General features: G+C 41.4%; 1 protein-coding gene across 1 annotated transcript; it reads right to left on the reverse strand.

The window, feature by feature from the left end:
• Window positions 1-12552: 12552 nt before the first annotated feature.
• LOC141679301 (uncharacterized) lies at window positions 12553-13305 on the reverse strand. The gene has a single exon (XM_074485804.1). It carries the CDS (start codon window positions 13303-13305, stop codon window positions 12553-12555), a length of 753 nt encoding a protein of 250 aa, XP_074341905.1.
• Between the last annotated feature and the right edge of the window lie 4216 nt (window positions 13306-17521).

Consider the following 17521-nt stretch of genomic DNA (forward strand, 5'->3'; position numbering starts at 1 on the left):
CTAAGGTTCTGTTCGTGAAAAATGGCGATGATGGTGCAACCAAATATTCCAAAATTGACGAGTACAAATTACGGGAACTGGAGTATTCAAATGAAGGTATTACTCGGTTCCTACGATAATTGGGATATTGTCGAAAGCGGGTATGACGAGCCCACAGATGCAGCCGCTGAAGCAGCCCTGTCAAATGCTGAGAAGATGATTTTGAAAGAGACCCGGAAAAAAAGATAAAAAAGTGTTATATATAATTATTCAAGGAGTTGATGAATCAACCTTTGAAAAAAATTTAAATGCAAAAACGGCGAAAGACGCGTGGGAGATTCTGCAGAAATCATTTCAGGGTGTCGAGAAAGTCAAAAAGGTTCGGCTCTAAGTGCTACATGGGGAGTTCGAAAATTTGAAGATGAAGAGTTCCGAAAATATTGGTGAATTTGTTACGCGTTTGAAAACGGTGACAAATGAGATGAAAAAAAATGGAGAAAGTCTCGATGATGTTCAGGTCATGGAAAAGTTACTCCGTTCGTTGACAAGAAAATTTGATTATGTTGTTACTTTTATCGAGGAGTCAAAAGATCTATCTACAATTTCCATTGACGAGCTCGTAGGTTATCTTCAAGCCCACGAGCAGCGTATGAACCAGTATGATGATGCAAGCCATTTGGAGAAGGCATTGCAAAGTAAAGTATCCATCGGTGACAGTTCTGGCAGTAGCAGTTCTGTACGTGGCAGAGGTGGCTATAGTGGTGGCTAACGTGGTAGACGAGGAGGTGAAAGGCAGCCTTTTAACAGAGGCCAGAATTCTGAAGGTTATCAACCATCTGGTCGTAGTCAAAATTTCAGAGGTCGTGGAAGAGGCGGATTTCAACAACGAGGTGACAAGTCTCAATTTCAATGTTATAATTGTAATAAATTTGGTCACTTCAGTTATGAGTGTAGAGCACCAAAGGTGGAAGAAAGAAGTCATTTTGCAGCAGCAAAAGAAGACAAAGATGTTGGCACTGTTATGTTCCTCACTTACAAAGGAGACGAGGAAAGCAAGAAAAATGTTTGGTATCTTGACTCAGGGGCCAGTAATCACATGACTGGTCATAAGGAATTATTCACGGAGATAGATGACACCATCAGCGGAGAAGTTACTTTTGGTGACTGTTCAAAGATTCCGGTAAAAGGAAAAGGTACCATCATGATCATGTCAAAGAAAGGTGAAAAGAAATATATAAATGATGTTTATTATATTCCTGTATTGAAAAATAATATTATCAGTCTTGGCCAGCTTGTGGAGAAAGGATATAATATACAGATGCAGGAGAATTCCCTCATTATCAGAAATCAAGCTCGAGAATTGATTACAAATGTGGAGATGTCAAAAAATCGTTTGTTTACGCTTGATATGCAAACAAAAGTGCAGAAGTGCTTGAAATTGGTCATTAAAAATGACTCGTGGTTATGGCATTTAAGATTTGGTCATCTTGGATTTTCTGGCTTGAAATTATTGTCAAATACAAAAATGGTGGACGGTTTGCCAAAAATCAACGAGCCAGAAAATTTGTGTGAAGCATGTATCAAAGGGAAGCAACATCGACAAATTTTTCCTGTTGGAAAATCATGGAGAGCCAGGAGGCCATTGGAGATTGTTCACACAGATATTGCTGGTCCATTTGATATCTCATCACTTGGAGGTAATAGGTATTACCTAACTTTTATTGATGATTTTAGCAGGAAAAGTCTGGTGTATATCATCAAAGAAAAGTCGGAGGCTCTTGATAAATTCAAGGAGTTCAAAGCACTGACAAAAAAGCAAAGTGGTCATTATTTGAAGGTACTCAGATCAGACAGAGGAGGCGAGTATACTTCTAATCTGTTCAGAAGCTTTTGTAGAGCACATGGAATCAATCATCAGTTGACAACAGCCTATACTTTTCAACAAAATGGCGTTGCAGAAAGAAAGAATTGCACTATTCTTGACATGGCAAGGGGCATGGTGAAAGCAAAGCACTTGCCGAGAACTTTTTTGGGCCAAAGCCATTCTATGTGCAGTTTATTTGTTGAATCGTTGTCCAACAAAAAGTGTCAGAAATAAAACTCCAAATGAAGCATGGAACCGGAGCAAACCATCAGTTGGACATCTCAGAATTTTTGGGTGTATTGCTTATGCCCACGTTCCTGATCAGAAAAGGAAGAAGATGGATGATAAAGGCGAGAAATGCATCTTTACCGGATATGACAAAAGAAGCAAGGCGTACAGACTCTACAATCCCCTAACGAAGAAATTAATCATTTCTCGAGATGTTGAGTTTGATGAATCAGATTACTGGAGATGGAGCGAGGATGAAAGAAAAGTTGCTGGTTTATTTTTCAATGGTGATGACGATGACGGTGATAACCAAAATATTGAAGATGACGGAGACGATGATCAAACTCCTCCACCAAGTCTAAATCAACAAACTCCTGGATCGACACCATCCATGGGAGGAAGCAGTTCAGAGGGAGCACCACGAAAGATGCGGAGTTTGGATAATATCTACGAAGCTACAAGTCTGGTACAAATATCCTTTGATTATTCCTTATTTTGCTTAATGGATGAATGTGATCCAATTACATTTGAAGAAGCTTCTGAAGAAAGCAAATGGAACAAAGCCATGGATGAAGAAATTGGCGTAATCAAGAAGAATGATACATGGGAGCTCACAGATCTTCCAGAAGGACACAAAGCAATTGGTGTCAAGTGGGTCTATAAAACCAAGACGAATCAAGATGGAGAAGTGGAGAAATACAAGGCGAGGTTGGTGGCTAAAGGCTACAAGCAGAGATATGGCATTGACTATGATGAGGTATTCGCTCCAGTTGCAAGAGTTGATACTATACGACTTCTGACAGTAATTGCAGCTCAGAACCAGTGGAAGATTTTTCAGATGGGCGTGAAGTCAGCATTCCTAAACGGTTATCTTGAAGAAGAAGTCTATATTGAGCAGCCTTCCGGATATGTTCAAAAAGGCCGGGAAAACAAAGTCTACAGGCTGAAGAAAGCCTTATATGGTTTGAAGCAAGCTCCGCGAGCATGGAATATAAGGGTTGATGAATATTTTCAGAGAAATGGTTTCGTGAAGAGTCCATACGAGCATGCCCTCTACACGAAAATAAATTCAGGGGGAGATATTATAATCGTTTGCTTATACGTGGACGATATGATCTTTATTGGAAATAATCCTGGTATGTTTGATGATTTTAAGAAAGTTATGACTAATGAATTTGAGATGACAGATATTGGTCAAATGTCATACTTTCTTGGAGTCGAGGTGAAGCAAAATAAAGACGGGATTTTAACGTCGCTGAAAAAATATGCGGAGCAGATTTTAAAGAAGTTCATAATGGAGGAATGCAAGCCAATAAGCACGTCAGAAGAACCGAGCATAAAGCTTAGAGTTGATTCAACAAGGGAGTCGGTAAATCCGATATTGTTCAAAAATTTGGTTGGAAGTCTGAGGTACCTAACTTTTACTCGTCCAGATATTATGTATGCAGTTGGATTGGTTAGTAGGTACATGGAGAAACCAAAGCAAGATCACTTCATGGCAGCTAAAAGAATTTTAAGATACATTAAAGGTACATTTGGTCATGGATTATTTTATTCTCATTCTCAAAATGTAAAATTAGTTGGCTACTCAGATAGTGATTATGGTGGTGACTTGGATGACGAGAAAAGCACTTCGGGATATGCTTTTCATATCGGTTCCGCGATATTTTCATGGTCATCAAAAAAGCAACAGACGGTTGCTCTCTCAACATGTGAGGCAGAGTATATTGTAGCAGCAGCGTGCACCTATCAAGCTATGTGGTTAGGCTATATTTTGGGCGAGTTAAATCTTGTCAAGGAAGAACCGGTTACTATTTTTGTGGAAAATAAATCCGCTATTTCATTAGCAAAAAATCCGGTGTCACACAGTCGGAGCAAGCACATCAACATTAAATATCATTTTATTCGAGAACAGGTGAACGATAAAATTATTTGTTGAGCTGGTACACTGCAGGACGGAAGAAAATTTTGGCAGATATATTTACGAAACCGTTGAAGCCGGATATATTTCATAAAATGAAGATGAAACTCGGAATGCAAAATCGAGTTTGAGGGGGAGTGTTAGAATTTCAAACTCTCCACCACCCTAATTTGAATAAAGAGCAGGCTGAGGTCAAATATACATGCAAGAACCAGCTAACGTGAGAGACAAAGTCTAGTATCGGAAAAGAAAACTATGCATAGAATCTGATATGAGAAAGATGGTCATTATATATGTATGTAATTATGAACCCAGGAAATATGGTAGGCTGGTTTAAAAATTTCTTATGAAAAAACTTACAGAGCAACGGCAGTGGAAGTCAAAGTTGAAGACCTAGGTGTCATGGGTATTTATAAGTTACCTTTAAAAAGGGTGGCTAGCCAGCTGGGCTACTAATTGAAGTGCAGAAAATAAAGGCAGGCGGTGAAAATAAAAAGCATTACTCAACTATGAACTGAAGAAAAGAGATAGTAGGTGGTCATGCGTGTATTGAACAAAACATAAAAGACACCTGCTCAATTCAACAATTGTAGACTTAGTATAAATAAAGCTTATGTAGCCTGACTATGTGTGTAAACATCAATATATATATAGTGTACTTTTATTAGTCAACAAAATAAATAGTGTTCTTGTGTTGCTAGTGCAATAATTTAAATCAAAGTTTTTTATTTTAAGTCCATCACGTTTCCAACAAATAGTTAATATTCACAATCTACAATTTATAGTATCCTCCCATATATTTTCACAATTGACACAATAATGCAACTGAAAGAATTTTAACATAAATAACATAATTTTACAACATAAATTAACATAATTTTATAAACACCTGGATATATATAACAATATCATGTATATATAATTTGGTGGTAGGCAAAATATAATTTAAATGAACAAAATTTGATAATAGTAAAATGAATACAGGGCCATGTTAATAGTAATGCTAAACAACTTTGATTTTATTTACTCTTTCTCTCAAAAATATTATGAGTTTAGAAGGGAGTGAGGGCCATAGGTTAACTGCAACTCACGCAAACTTGACCAAACTGAGAAACAAACAGTGGCACATTTTTAGTATACACATGGAGGGAATAAAAGAATTAAAAATATAAAAAATATAGGTATAAAATAAATTTTAGGGATACATTTTAAATTTTATTCTAAAAATTAATTTTTAAAAAATAAAATATTTTTTACACTTAATTGACCTATATAAGTGTATATATATCTTATTTGTTATCATTCTTTCCGTTTATAACCATCAGGCATAAAATAAAATAAAAATTATCACAGTGTTTTTGTGTTACTTGACAGTTATATCTGTAACATGTGCTTAATGCAGAAATGGAAAGATGTGAAAAAGAAAACCTAAGGCAGAAATAATTTATACTTGTTAATGAGTATAATATTAATATATCAAATGATTTAAATAAAACATGACCACAAACAAAAAAACAGAACATAGCAACATAGAACAAGTTCAAATATATTAAAAAACATGCCCATAAAAACATAACATCCAGATCAACATGAACATTCAGACAGCAAAACACAATAACTAATGATACGACCAGTTCAGTACTGCTCTCAGCTGCATAACAGACTACTCCTCGTCAGTACTTCCTTGAACCCTGGGTTGTCGTCAATTACACAAGGTGGATCCAAAACTTTCATCTTGCAATATATCAGAAAATTTGGAAATTAGTATCCTAAAACATGTATGTAATAAGACTGGGAATTGATAACTCCTGGTGGCGGGGCTGCTCCTTCGACGCCGTCCTGAATCCTTCGCCGTTGTAGAGGTGTAGCTGTGGTTGGGTTCCTACAAAACAACACCGGAAGGGGGGTTGGAGTCCCGCGGCGCCTCCGGCGTGAGAGTAAGAACTAGTTTTTTGGGAAGATGAAGATTAATATGAATGCAAGGTGGCTGTGTGTATATGAGTGTGAAAGAATGATTAACCCCAAAACCTCACCTTCTTGGGCTATTTATAGCCCAAGGGTAAGGTTTTGGGGTTGGTACCTTTTGATCATAGCCATTGGTTCTGGGGCGGAGGACACCTGGCTGGAGTGGATGCTTTACACGTGTCAGCGCGGGACTGGCTGAGGAATGTTCTGAGGATCCTTCGACACGTGCCCTGATAATTCCCATGATTGATGTGTGACAGTTGTCCCCATCATGTACCTGAGCCAACGTCTCACGTGCTGGGATCCACCAAGGTTAGGCTTTCGGGACTGAGCTGGTTAGGAGTGGATAGTGCGCGGGACTACTCCTTCCAGGAGCTGCGTGGGGTTAGGGGCCTGGGAGTAGCCCTTCCAGGAGTTATATGGAGTTAGGAGCTTAGGAGTAGTCCTTCTAGGAGCTGTATAGAGTTGAAGGCCTAGGAGTAGTCCTTCTAGGAGCTATATGTACTATCATATGCCCCCCACTCCCTTATGCAGATTTTCTGGATGGGGGAGTGAATTTGGGTTTGTTTGTTGAACATGGGCTTTTGATTGTTTTGTTAGAGGAATTTGAGCTTTTCATGCCCCCCAGTCCGGGTTGTGCTGAGTTCGGCAAATCAGGACTAAGGTGGTTGTCCTTGTCAGGAGTTGAGCTTTTCTTGCCTCCCAGTCTGGATTGCGTTGAGTTCGGCGAATCAGGACTAATGTGGTTGTCCTTGTCAGGAGTTGAGTTTTTCTTGCCCTCCTGTCCGGATTAGTGCTGAGTTCGGTGAATCAGGACTAAAACGGTTGGCCTTGTCAGGAGTTGAGCTTTTCTTGCCCCCCAGTCCGGATTGCGCTGAGTTTGGCGAATCAGGACTAAGGTGGTTTTCTTTGTCAGGAGTTGAGCTTTTCTTGGTCCCCAGTCCGGATTGCGTTGAGTTCGGCAAATCAGGACTAAGGCGTTTGGCATTTTAAGGAGTTGAGGTTTTCTTGCCCCCAGTCCGGATTGCGCTGAGTTCGGCTAATCAGGACTAAAGTGGTTGGTCTTGTCAGGAGTTGAGCTTTTCTTGCCCCCCATTCCGGATTGCGCTTGGGTTAGGCGAATCAGGACTAAGGCGGTTGGCATTTTAAGGAGTTGAGCTTTTCTTGCCCTCCAGTCCAGATTGCGCTGAGTTCGGCAAATCAGGACTAAGACGGTTGGCTTTTTAATGAGTTGAGCTTTTCTTGCCCCCCAGTCCGGATTGCGCTGAGTTCGGAAAATCAGGACTAAGGTTGTATTTGGAAAGGGCTGAGCTTTTCTTGCCCCTCAGTCTGGCTTGCGCTGAGTGGTGGAGTTCGGACTCGGAAGTTAAAACATTTTTTGGTATTTTCCCCCAATAATTTGAATTGTTATAGTTGTCTTTTTTCAAAAGACGTGCTGTAATAATGACTCTTCATTAATAACCGTGTGTGATGGGTGGTCAGGATGTTGCCACGTGGCGTGACCCTTTTATATTCACCACGCCTATAAAAGGCGCCCCTGCTTCCTCACTTTTCTTTTTTACCTTTGGTTTTCTTTGCTTGTTCTACTTCTTATTTTCTTCTTTCTCTTTGCTGTTTTTGCCGTTGTCGCCATTTTTTACAGGAGTCCGTGGAGGTTCGTGATTGTTGCTTGGTCATCCCCAATCACTCCGTTATCTCTGTCTTGTAAGCTTCATTCTCTATTCTGTTTTCCGATTGATTCATATGTTGCTTTTGTTGTGTTTTTGTGTTTCTATGTTTGGTTGTTGTTGAATTGTTGTGTTTGTGTTCGTGTATATGTATCTATATGTGGTTGTGTTTTATTTTGGTGTTTGATTTTATTTTGTAAGTGTTTCTAGAATTAGGGTTTTTTGGTTGGGTCCGGACTTGGTTACCTAGTCCGGACTAATGATTTTATATTTGGAGTTTGTAATTGGTTGCTATTTTTGTGTTATTGTGACATCTGAGTTCGGAGTAATAGGCTAGGTTTGTTTGTTTAGCTTCGGGGTTTTGCAGTCCGGAGCGTCTGTTTAGTTGTGGTTTTTTGTTTTCTTTTGGATTGGGTCTTCGGACTGTTCGCTTTTAACTTGTAATAAAATTGAACATAGGGTAGTCCAGACCATCTAGCTTTGAAGATAAATAAACTGTAGGGTTTTTAGACTAACCTTTATCACTTGTTTTAGGTTTATGGTCCGGACTAAGGTGCGTGCCAAATCTTACATAACTTGCTATCCGGGGCCCTCTAGTTCTGATCTCGAGTCTTCTGCTGATTTTGAACGAGCTGGGATGGGGAAGAGGGCTTCCACTTCGGACTCTGAGGCCATAACAAAGCTTTCAGTTGCTAAGATTTCTTCGAGAAAGGTACCTTGCAGTCCGGAGGGTCTGTGGGTGGAGAATCTGGGGTACTTTGTTAGTAAGAGTGAGGAAATAGAAGATAGCTTTTATTATAGGAGCATTAGGTCCGGATATGCTAGGCAGCAAAACGTTGGTCCGGGACCTTACGATAGGGAGGCATTTGATAGGAAGTTTGCCGATAGCATAGTGGCTAAGGAGCACTATGAGCTCAAGGATGAGTATGCTGGCCTGGATCACGCGGCTCAGGATTCTGCGGTCCGGGCTACTTTTCAGTTGGACCGCCGGAACGAGTGGAGGTGGCCGACTCCAGACGAGAGGGCTCATTATAGGCCGGCTGATGGGTTTGTTCCGGTATGGCTGGAGTATCTCCGGTCCGAATGGAATCCTCATTGGCATTTGTTCCTGAAGCATCTGTGTAAATATATGTACAAGGTCTCTCCGATGCAGATAACCCCTAATGGTATAAAGTGGATGACCTGGTTCATTGCTACTTGCAATCAGTTCAAGGTGCAACCCACGTTCAAGTTATGGCATCATATTTTTCATCTTGTCCGGTCCAGTCAGTTCCCTCTATATGAACTTCGGTTCCGGGCTCCGGAGTGCGGCTATGGTGGCTCCTACAGGCCTGTTATCCAGCAATCTTCGCTGAAGTACTGGAATGGAGAGTTGATCATGCTCTGGGGCTTAGACTTGTATTATCTTCCCCATATTGCTTCAAAAGGAGTCCGGACTTGTTTCCGTAGGGATGTACTCCGGGGTGAAGCTATACGGTTAATTTTTGCAATTTGTAAATCTCTGGGTTTCCAAATGACCCGAGACACTTTTATGAATCATAGAACTATGCATAGATTAGGTTGTAAGTAGTTTCCTTCTTGTCCGGGCCTCTCTTATATTTATCATATTTTTTCATCTGCCTTGGTTGTTTATTGGTTTGCCACACTACAATCCGGACATGTCGTCTTCTGCATACAGTGATGCATTGAAAGGTCTTGGTAAGGCTTTCAAGTTGCCCAAGAAGACTGCTGATGGTGGGTCCGGATCTAACGCCTCTGTGGAGGAGGGATCCCAGAGTAATGCGGTTCCGATACCAGAACCTGAAGTTGATGTGAATCATCCTGGTCCGGAGCTAGATGCTGAGGTTGAAATGGGAGATGAGTTTGCTAATCTTGAGGACCTTGGTCCTATAGGCGAGGCTCCGAGTGGTGATTCTGGGAGAAGGAGGAAGAGGCTTCGCACCCTTGGAAGTAAGCCTCCCCGGGCCGAAAATTTTGAAGCCGGTTCTGGGTCCGGGGCTGGTAAAGGAAAGACTGTTGATGAAGAGAGTCCGGATGCCAGTTGTTCGGGGCTGGAGGAGAAAGTTGCTCGTTTCATGGCTGGGATTCCTACTCAAGCTGATTGGAGAAGGATGAATCAGTCCAGATTCGATGCAACTATGAAGGAGTGTTCCCGGCTCTGGGGTCAGGTATGTTTTCTTCTTGTTTCTTGTTTTTGTTTGCCTTAGAATATTTTCTAAGTTTTCCTATTTTTTGCAGTTGGGTGGGTATATGGCTGGATCAGCTTCGCTAGCTTATAATGAGCTGAAAAGTTCTCGGACTGCTATTGCTGATAAGGATTCTGAAATTAGCAGGCTCCGGGACCAGATCATTGTTAAGGACACCTCTCTCTCCGGCCTGAACCAGCAGCTTGATGATGTCAGGATCCGGGCTAAGAGTGCTGAAAAAGAATCTTCTAATCTGAAGTCTGAATTGGCTGAGCTCCGGAGGCAGATGTCTGTTGTGCATCCGGAGTCTGAAGTTATTGCGGAGTTTAAGAGATCTGAAGAGTATGACAAAGCTCGTGCCAATGCTGGTGCTCCAGAGATAGCCCGTTGTTGGTTGGTGGCGGAGCGAAATATCAAGATCAATCCGGAAGCCGACTGGGACAGCTTTATTACTGAGTTTATCAAGGCAAAGGAAGATTTTGAGCTTGGGCTAGGGGATTCGGAGCCGTTCGACGGGCCCTGTCCCAGTTTCCTGCCTCCTAATGCTCCGGAGTCTTGAATTTGTAAATTTGATTTTTCTTGAAGACGTTTGATAACTTTGACATCTGTAATATTCGTACTTTGCTCCGGGCTTATTCAAGTCCGGTAATTTTTCAATGTTTGCTATCATTTTGCTTTGTTTTTGTAGTTTGTTTTTGCCTTAGAATATTTTTTCAAGTAAAAATTGTTGCACTAGTCCTGACTAATTGCTTGTCCGGACTATTAGTGGCTTTTAGTTAGAAAATTAATTCTAAATAAAAACGGTTGCTCTAGTCCTGACTAATAGCTTGTCCAGACTAGTGATGGCTTTTAGTTAGAAAATTAATTCTAAGTAAAAATGATTGCTCTAGTCCTGACTAATATCTTGTCCGGACCAGTTATGGCTTTTGGTTAGAAAATTAATTCTAAGTAAAAATGGTTACTCTAGTCCTGACTAATAGTTTTTCCGGACTAGTGATGGCTTTTAGTTAGAAAATTAATTCTAAGTAAAAATGGTTGCTCTAGTCCTGACTGATTTCATGTCCGGACTAGTGATGGCTTTTAGTTAGAAAATTAATTCTAAGTAAAAATGGTTGCTCTAGTCCTGACTAATAGTTTGTCCGGACTAGTGGCGACTTTTAGTTAAAAAATTAATTTTAAGTAAAAATGGTTGCTCTAGTCCTGACTAATAGCTTGTCCGGACTAGTGATGGCTTTTATTTAGAAAATTAATTCCAAGTAAAAATGGTTGCTCTAGTCCTGACTGATTTCATGTCCGGACTAGTGATGGCTTTTAGTTAGAAAATTAATTCTAAGTAAAAATGGTTGCTCTAGTCCTGACTAATAGTTTGTCCGGACTAGTGGCGGCTTTTAGTTAAAAAATTAATTCTAAGTAAAAATGGTTGCTCTAGTCCTGTCTAATAGCTTGTCCGGACTAGTGATGGCTTTTAGTTAGAAAATTAATTCTAAGTAAAAATGGTTGCTCTAGTCCTGACTAATAGTTTGTCCGGACTAGTGGCGGCTTTTAGTTAGAAAATTAATTCTAAGTAAAAATGGGTACTCTAGTCCTGACTAATAGCTTGTCCGGACTAGTGATGGCTTTTAGTTAGAAAATTAATTCTAAGTAAAAATGGTTGCTCTAGTCCTGACTAATAGCTTGTCCCGACTAGTGGTTAGTTTTGAAGAGTATGTAAAGGGGGAAAAGTTTTTCATTAATCATTCATACAAAATAGGAGGATAATCAAATTGGTTGCTCTACAAGATTTTTGGTTGCTTTGTTTGTTCTCCTAATGGTAGAATTTTCTTAGCCTTAGTCCATGCCAAGCGTTTGGAACTTCTGAGCCATCCATGTTCAGGAGCTTGTAGGTTCCTGGCCTGAGGACTTCTTTGATCTTGTATGGTCCTTCCCATTTGGGCATTAGCTTTCCAGTGTTTGTGGGATCTGATGCTTCAGTGTCTCGAAGAACTAAGTCTCCAACTTGGAAGTTTTTGACTCTTGACTTCTTACTGAAATGATCTCTTGTTTTCTCCTTGTATTTTCCATCCTTTATACAGCTTGGTCCCGGACCTCATCAATTAGCTCCATGTTTTTTCTGAGTCCTTCTTCATTTGCTTCTTCTTCAAAGTTTATTGCTCTATGGGAAGGAGAGCCCACTTCAATAGGAAGCATTGCTTCCGTTCCATAAGCTAGTTTGAATGGAGTTTCTCCGGTGCTTGTCCTTGGGCTTGTCCTGTAGGACCAAAGTATACTTGGTAGTTCTTCTGGCCATTTGCTTTTGCTTTCTTTGAGTCTTTTCTCGATACCTCGTAGTAGGATTCTGTTAGTTACTTCTACTTGGCCATTTCCTTGGGGATATGCCACTGATGATTTTTTGTGCTTGATCCCGCGCTCTTGGAGGTAGGACTCGAACTCTGATCCAATGAATTGGGGCCCATTGTCTGATACTAGGAATCGCGGTATCCCGAACCTCATCAAAATGTTGTTCATAAACCTTATGCAGTCTTGTTGATTGATTGTTCTCATTACTTTTGCTTCAACCCATTTTTTCATGTAATCAATAGAGACTAGTAGGTACCTGAGGTCTCCTTTGGCCCGGGGGAAGGGTCCCATAATGTCAATACCCCAAACAGCGAAGGGGATAGGTGACAGGACTGAGGATGGTAGGACTGGGATGATCTGGGGCATGTTGCTGAAAAGTTGGCATTCCTTGCACTTCTTGATGAATTATATTGCATCCTGATGAATAGTTGGCCAGTAGTATCCTTGTCTGATAATCTTATGAGCTAGGTCCTTTGCAGATATGTGGTCTCTGCATATCCCTTCATGCACTTCTGCCAAACAGTACTTTGCTTCTTCTGGGCTAACACATTTCAGGATAGGAGATAAGAAGGTCCTGCGATAAAGTATTCCTTCTTGGAGGAAGAACTTGGCTGTCTTTGCTTTTAATCTTTGAGCTTTTCCTTTGTCTTCTGGGAGCTCCCCTTTGTCCAAATAGTTTATTAAGGGGGTCATCCAGTTTTGACTGCTTTCTATCTCCAAGATCTCTCCGGATTCAATGGATGGTTTGTGGAGTTCTTCGAAGTAGACTGAGCAGTCCAGATCTGATGAGTTCCGGACTAATTTGGATAGGATGTCTGCTTCCTCATTTTCTTCTCGGCATATCTGAAGGACTTGATGGCTAGGTATTGAAGCTGAGTAGCTCTGAACCAAGGCTTGATACTTTGCCAGAGTAGGGTCCTTTGTTATGTATTCTCCATTTGTTCGCTTGACCACTATCTGGGAGTCGCTGTAAATTTTTAAGTCCTCAATCTTTAGAGTCCTGGAGAGCTTTAGTCCTGTGATCAATGCCTCATATTCTGCTTGATTGTTTGTTGCGGGGAAGCCGAAGGATATAGATGTCTCTATCTTGAATCCTTCTGGACTTCTGAGTATGAGTCCGGCTCCCGACCTCTCGCTTGTTGAAGAACCATCTACCATTAAGGTTCAGGCTCCCGGACTTGTTTCCTTTTTTGGCTCCTGATCCATGTCCATTGGTTCCGGTTCTTCTTCTGGGAAGTTGCATTCGATTATGAAATCTGCAAGAGCTTGAGCTTTGATTGTCGTCTTGGGAATGAATCTTAAATTGAACTGGCTTAACTCCACAGCCCAATTGACAAGTCTTCCCGAGACATCTGGTTTGTGAATTATTTTCCTTAGTGGTTGATTTGTTACTACTCTGATTTCTCTCCCTTGGAAGTAGTGCCTGAGTTTTCTTGAAGTTGTGACTAAGGCAAAGGCAAACTTCTCCAATCTTGGGTATCTTGTTTCTGCATCTTTTAAGACTTGGCTTACATAGTAAACTGGTTGTTGTTTTCCATTCTCTTCTCTGATTAGGGCAGCTCCTACGGCTGGTGATCCTGCTGACAAGTATAAGTAGAGAGGCTCTCATGGTTAGGCCTTAGTTAGGACTGGTGGCTGAGAGAGGTAGTACTTGATTTCCTCGAATGCTTTTTGGCACTCCGGATTCCAGTTCACCTCTTTCTTGTTGGTTGTTCCTTTGAGTAAATCAAAGAATGGTAGGCACCTCTCTGCTAGCTTTGACACAAATCTCCTGAGTGCTGCTAGGGATCCTGCTAGCTTCTGCACATCTTTTTGGGTCCTGGGAGTTTTCATCTCTCGAATTGCTTTTATTTTCTCTGGATTGGCTTCTATGCCTCTGTTGCTGATCATGAATCCTAGGAACTTGCCTCCTCCTACTCCGAAGGTGAATTTCTCCGGATTCAGCTTGAGTTGGTTCTTCCTTAGGATGTTAAAGCATTCCTTCAGATCTTCCACATGCCCTGGTATAGTTGTTGATTTGGAAATCATGTCATCGACATAGCACTCCAAGTTCCTCCCAATCTGGGACTTGAATATCTTGTTCATTGCTCTTTGGTAAGTGGATCCTGCGCTGGTAAGCCCGAAGGGTAGCATCATATAAGCGTAGACTACTTTGTAAGTTATGAATGTTGTCTTGGGGATGTCCTTTGGGTTCATCTTTATCTGGTTGTATCCGGAGAAGGCGTCCATGAAACTTAGCATGATATGTCCGGAGGTGGCATCTATCAGTTGATCAATATTTGGGAGAGGATACGGGTCCTTCGGGCATGCATCATTCTAATCAGTGTAGTCCACACACATTCTCCATTTGCCGTTGGACTTCTTCACCATGACCACATTAGCTAGCCACTCCGGATATTTGATTTCTTTGATGATTCCTGCTTTGAGTAGCTTTTCCACTTCTTCGTCGATGGCTTTTTGCCTCTCCGGGGCAAAGTTTCTTCTCTTCTGTCTGACTGGTTTTCTGTTGGGTTTGACATCCAAGCTGTGCATTGCTATGGACTCATGTAGTCCTGGCATGTCTCTTGGACTCCAGGCAAAAACATCTCTGTACTCCCGGAGCAAGGATACTAATCTCTCCTTGAAGGACTGCTCGAGTCCTAACCCAACTTTTAGTTTTTTGCTAGAATTGCTTTCATCTGCCTGGACTTCCTCTATTTCGACTGCAGCTTCAATTTTTGCTTGCTCTTTGTTTGAAACCATTTGATGGATTTGGGCTTCAGAGTTCTTCTTCAGATAGGAGTTTGCTTTTTCATGTTCCTTGGTTGTTTGCATGGTAGGACTAGCTTGGTCTAGGACTTGATTTGCCTTGTCCACTACCATGACTTGGTTGCTTACTAGTCCTTCTAGACTTGTTTTCTTTGCTTCTTCCCTTGTCCGAGGTCGGTGCTTCTTCATGCTTTGTTGCTTGTGAAGGACCGTAGCCTTCCTCTTGTTATCTTGATGGGTTTCTTCCATAACTAACCCCCGGTTGTAGCATATTTCAGCAACTTCATAATCTCCTTTAATCTCCCTGACTCCTGCCGGGGTTGGGAATTTGATCTTGAGATGGGAGATTGAAGTTATTTCTTGCATCATGGTTAGAGCTGATCTGCCAATGATTCCGTTTTATGAAGAAGGAGCATTGATCACATAAAATTTTATGACATGAGTCACTTGGTTAGGAGCAGATCCAAAAATGACTGGCAGATATAAAGTTCCTTGGATCGGGACTAAGTTGTGGTCGAAGCCATAGAGTGGGTCCTCCCGACATTCATTTGAGCAGACGCTCCCTAACTGCATTCTATCCACTGTGTGCTTGAAGAGAATATTTATCGAGGAACCATTATCTATGAGCATTCTTCTTACTTCATTATCAAAGATGTCTAGAGTGACAACCAAAGCTGTATTGTGATGAGGGTTGACTCATTCGTAGTCCTTGCTGCTGAAGGATATCACCAGGTCTGGGAGTGATTGGATTGAGAGCACTTCTTCGCCGAAGTCCGGGCTCCGGGGTGGGGAGTAGGATCCACCTAGGACCACATTGACTACATTATTTCCTCTCTTCTATGCTTTCCCTCTGTTGTTGTCCCGAACTAAGTACTTGTTCATGTTCCCCTTCTTCAATTGGTCCTCAATGAAGTACTTGAGTGATAAGCAATTCTCAGTCTTGTGGCCATGGGTCTCGTGGTAATCACACTGCCTATTATAAGGCCTGCTTTCCGGAGGAGTTTGCATTGGTTTAGGGGGATAATAGAAAGGCTTGTCTTTTACCTCTTTCAATATTTCCTGCCGGATCATGTTGAGAGGAGTTCAGTCCGGCTCCTGCTTTGGCTCCCGGGGTTGCTTCGCGGGTCCTGGGTCACTACTTGACTCCTTCTTAGGACCAAGTCTCTGGAAAACCGGAGTAGTTTGTCTTTCTTGGCCTTGGTTGCTTTGCTTAAACTTCTTATCCTGATGGTAACCCCCTTTCGGTCGGTCATCAGTGTTTTTACTCCTGGACCCCCCATTCCGGGTCATCCTCATTGCCTGGAGCACATCTGTTTCCTTAATGAATCTGGCAGCCATGGAATAAGCTGCTGCCAGACTTTGCGGCTCCTTATTGATTAGCTCCACTATATATCTCTCATTATGCTCTGGGTCCAGGTTTCTCCTGAAAATGCTTAAAGCTTCCCTCTCATCCAAACTTGAAACTTTATTGATTGCTTCCTGGAAAAGGCGCATGTATGCAGAGAGGGACTCATTGTCATGTTGCCGAATTGTCTATAGGTGACACATGTGCATTTCGTGCATTTTGTTTGCCCGAAATCTCCGAAGGAAGGAGGCTCGAAATTCCTTCCAAGAGTGGATGCTGCGGGAGGGGATTCTGCTGAACCATCTCTGCCGCCCCCCCCCCCCTTAAGAGTTGAAGCGAAGAACCTTGATTTCGTTAAGTCATTGTAGTAATATATCTGCGCTATCTACTCAAAGTAGTTCAAGTGCTCCTCCGGGTCTCCTAGTCCATCGAAGGATTCGAAGTTGTTAGGGCTGAGCAAAACCAAACCAAACCGAAAAACCGAACCAAACCGTGCTAATTCGGTTCGGTTCGGTCCTAATTCTTTCAGAAATTCGGTCTATTCAGTCCGGACCGAATAGACCGAAATAAAATTCGGTTCGGTTCGGTTCTTTTAACAAATATTTCGGTCCGGACCGAATAGACCAAATAATAAATGCTATAATTTCATATTATATACATTTTACATATTTCTTAAAAATTATAATCATAATTTTTAATTTTTAATTATATTCATAGACTATTAGAACTCTACGTAGCACAATACTTTAATTATATTTTAAATTTTATAATTTATGATTTAATTTTTAATGCACTTTTCTTTTTGAAGAAAATTTCGGTCTATTTGGTCCAAAACCGGACCGAACCGAATTATTTTGGTTCGGTCCGGTCCGGTCCGGTCCGGTCCATATTATAACTTCGGTCCGGTTCGGTCCAAAAAAATGACTATTCGGTTTTTCGGTCTATTCGGTTCAGTCCGATTTTGGACCGAACCGACCGAATGCTCAACCCTAGAAGTTGTAATTCTTCAAGTTCCGCTGCCGGGGGATAGCTTCCAGGGAGTGGCTGAATGGAGTTAATGTTTCTCCGACCTCTACTCCTGAGTCTCTGTCCATCTTTCTCTGTAATTCATAGATCATATCTTTTAGGTCCTTCTGCCCCACTTCTTCTTCGTCATCAGAAATCAGCTCCGGAGTAGGATCTCTCCGGGTTCTTTTGCTCCTAGACTTGGCCAATAGCTTTTTTTCTTCTAGTTGCATCCTCTTTTGGATCTTTAGCTCAAGCTTTGCTTCTTCTTCTTTC

Source organism: Apium graveolens, chromosome 8, assembly GCF_009905375.1.
Source record: "Apium graveolens cultivar Ventura chromosome 8, ASM990537v1, whole genome shotgun sequence".
NCBI lineage: Eukaryota > Viridiplantae > Streptophyta > Magnoliopsida > Apiales > Apiaceae > Apium > Apium graveolens.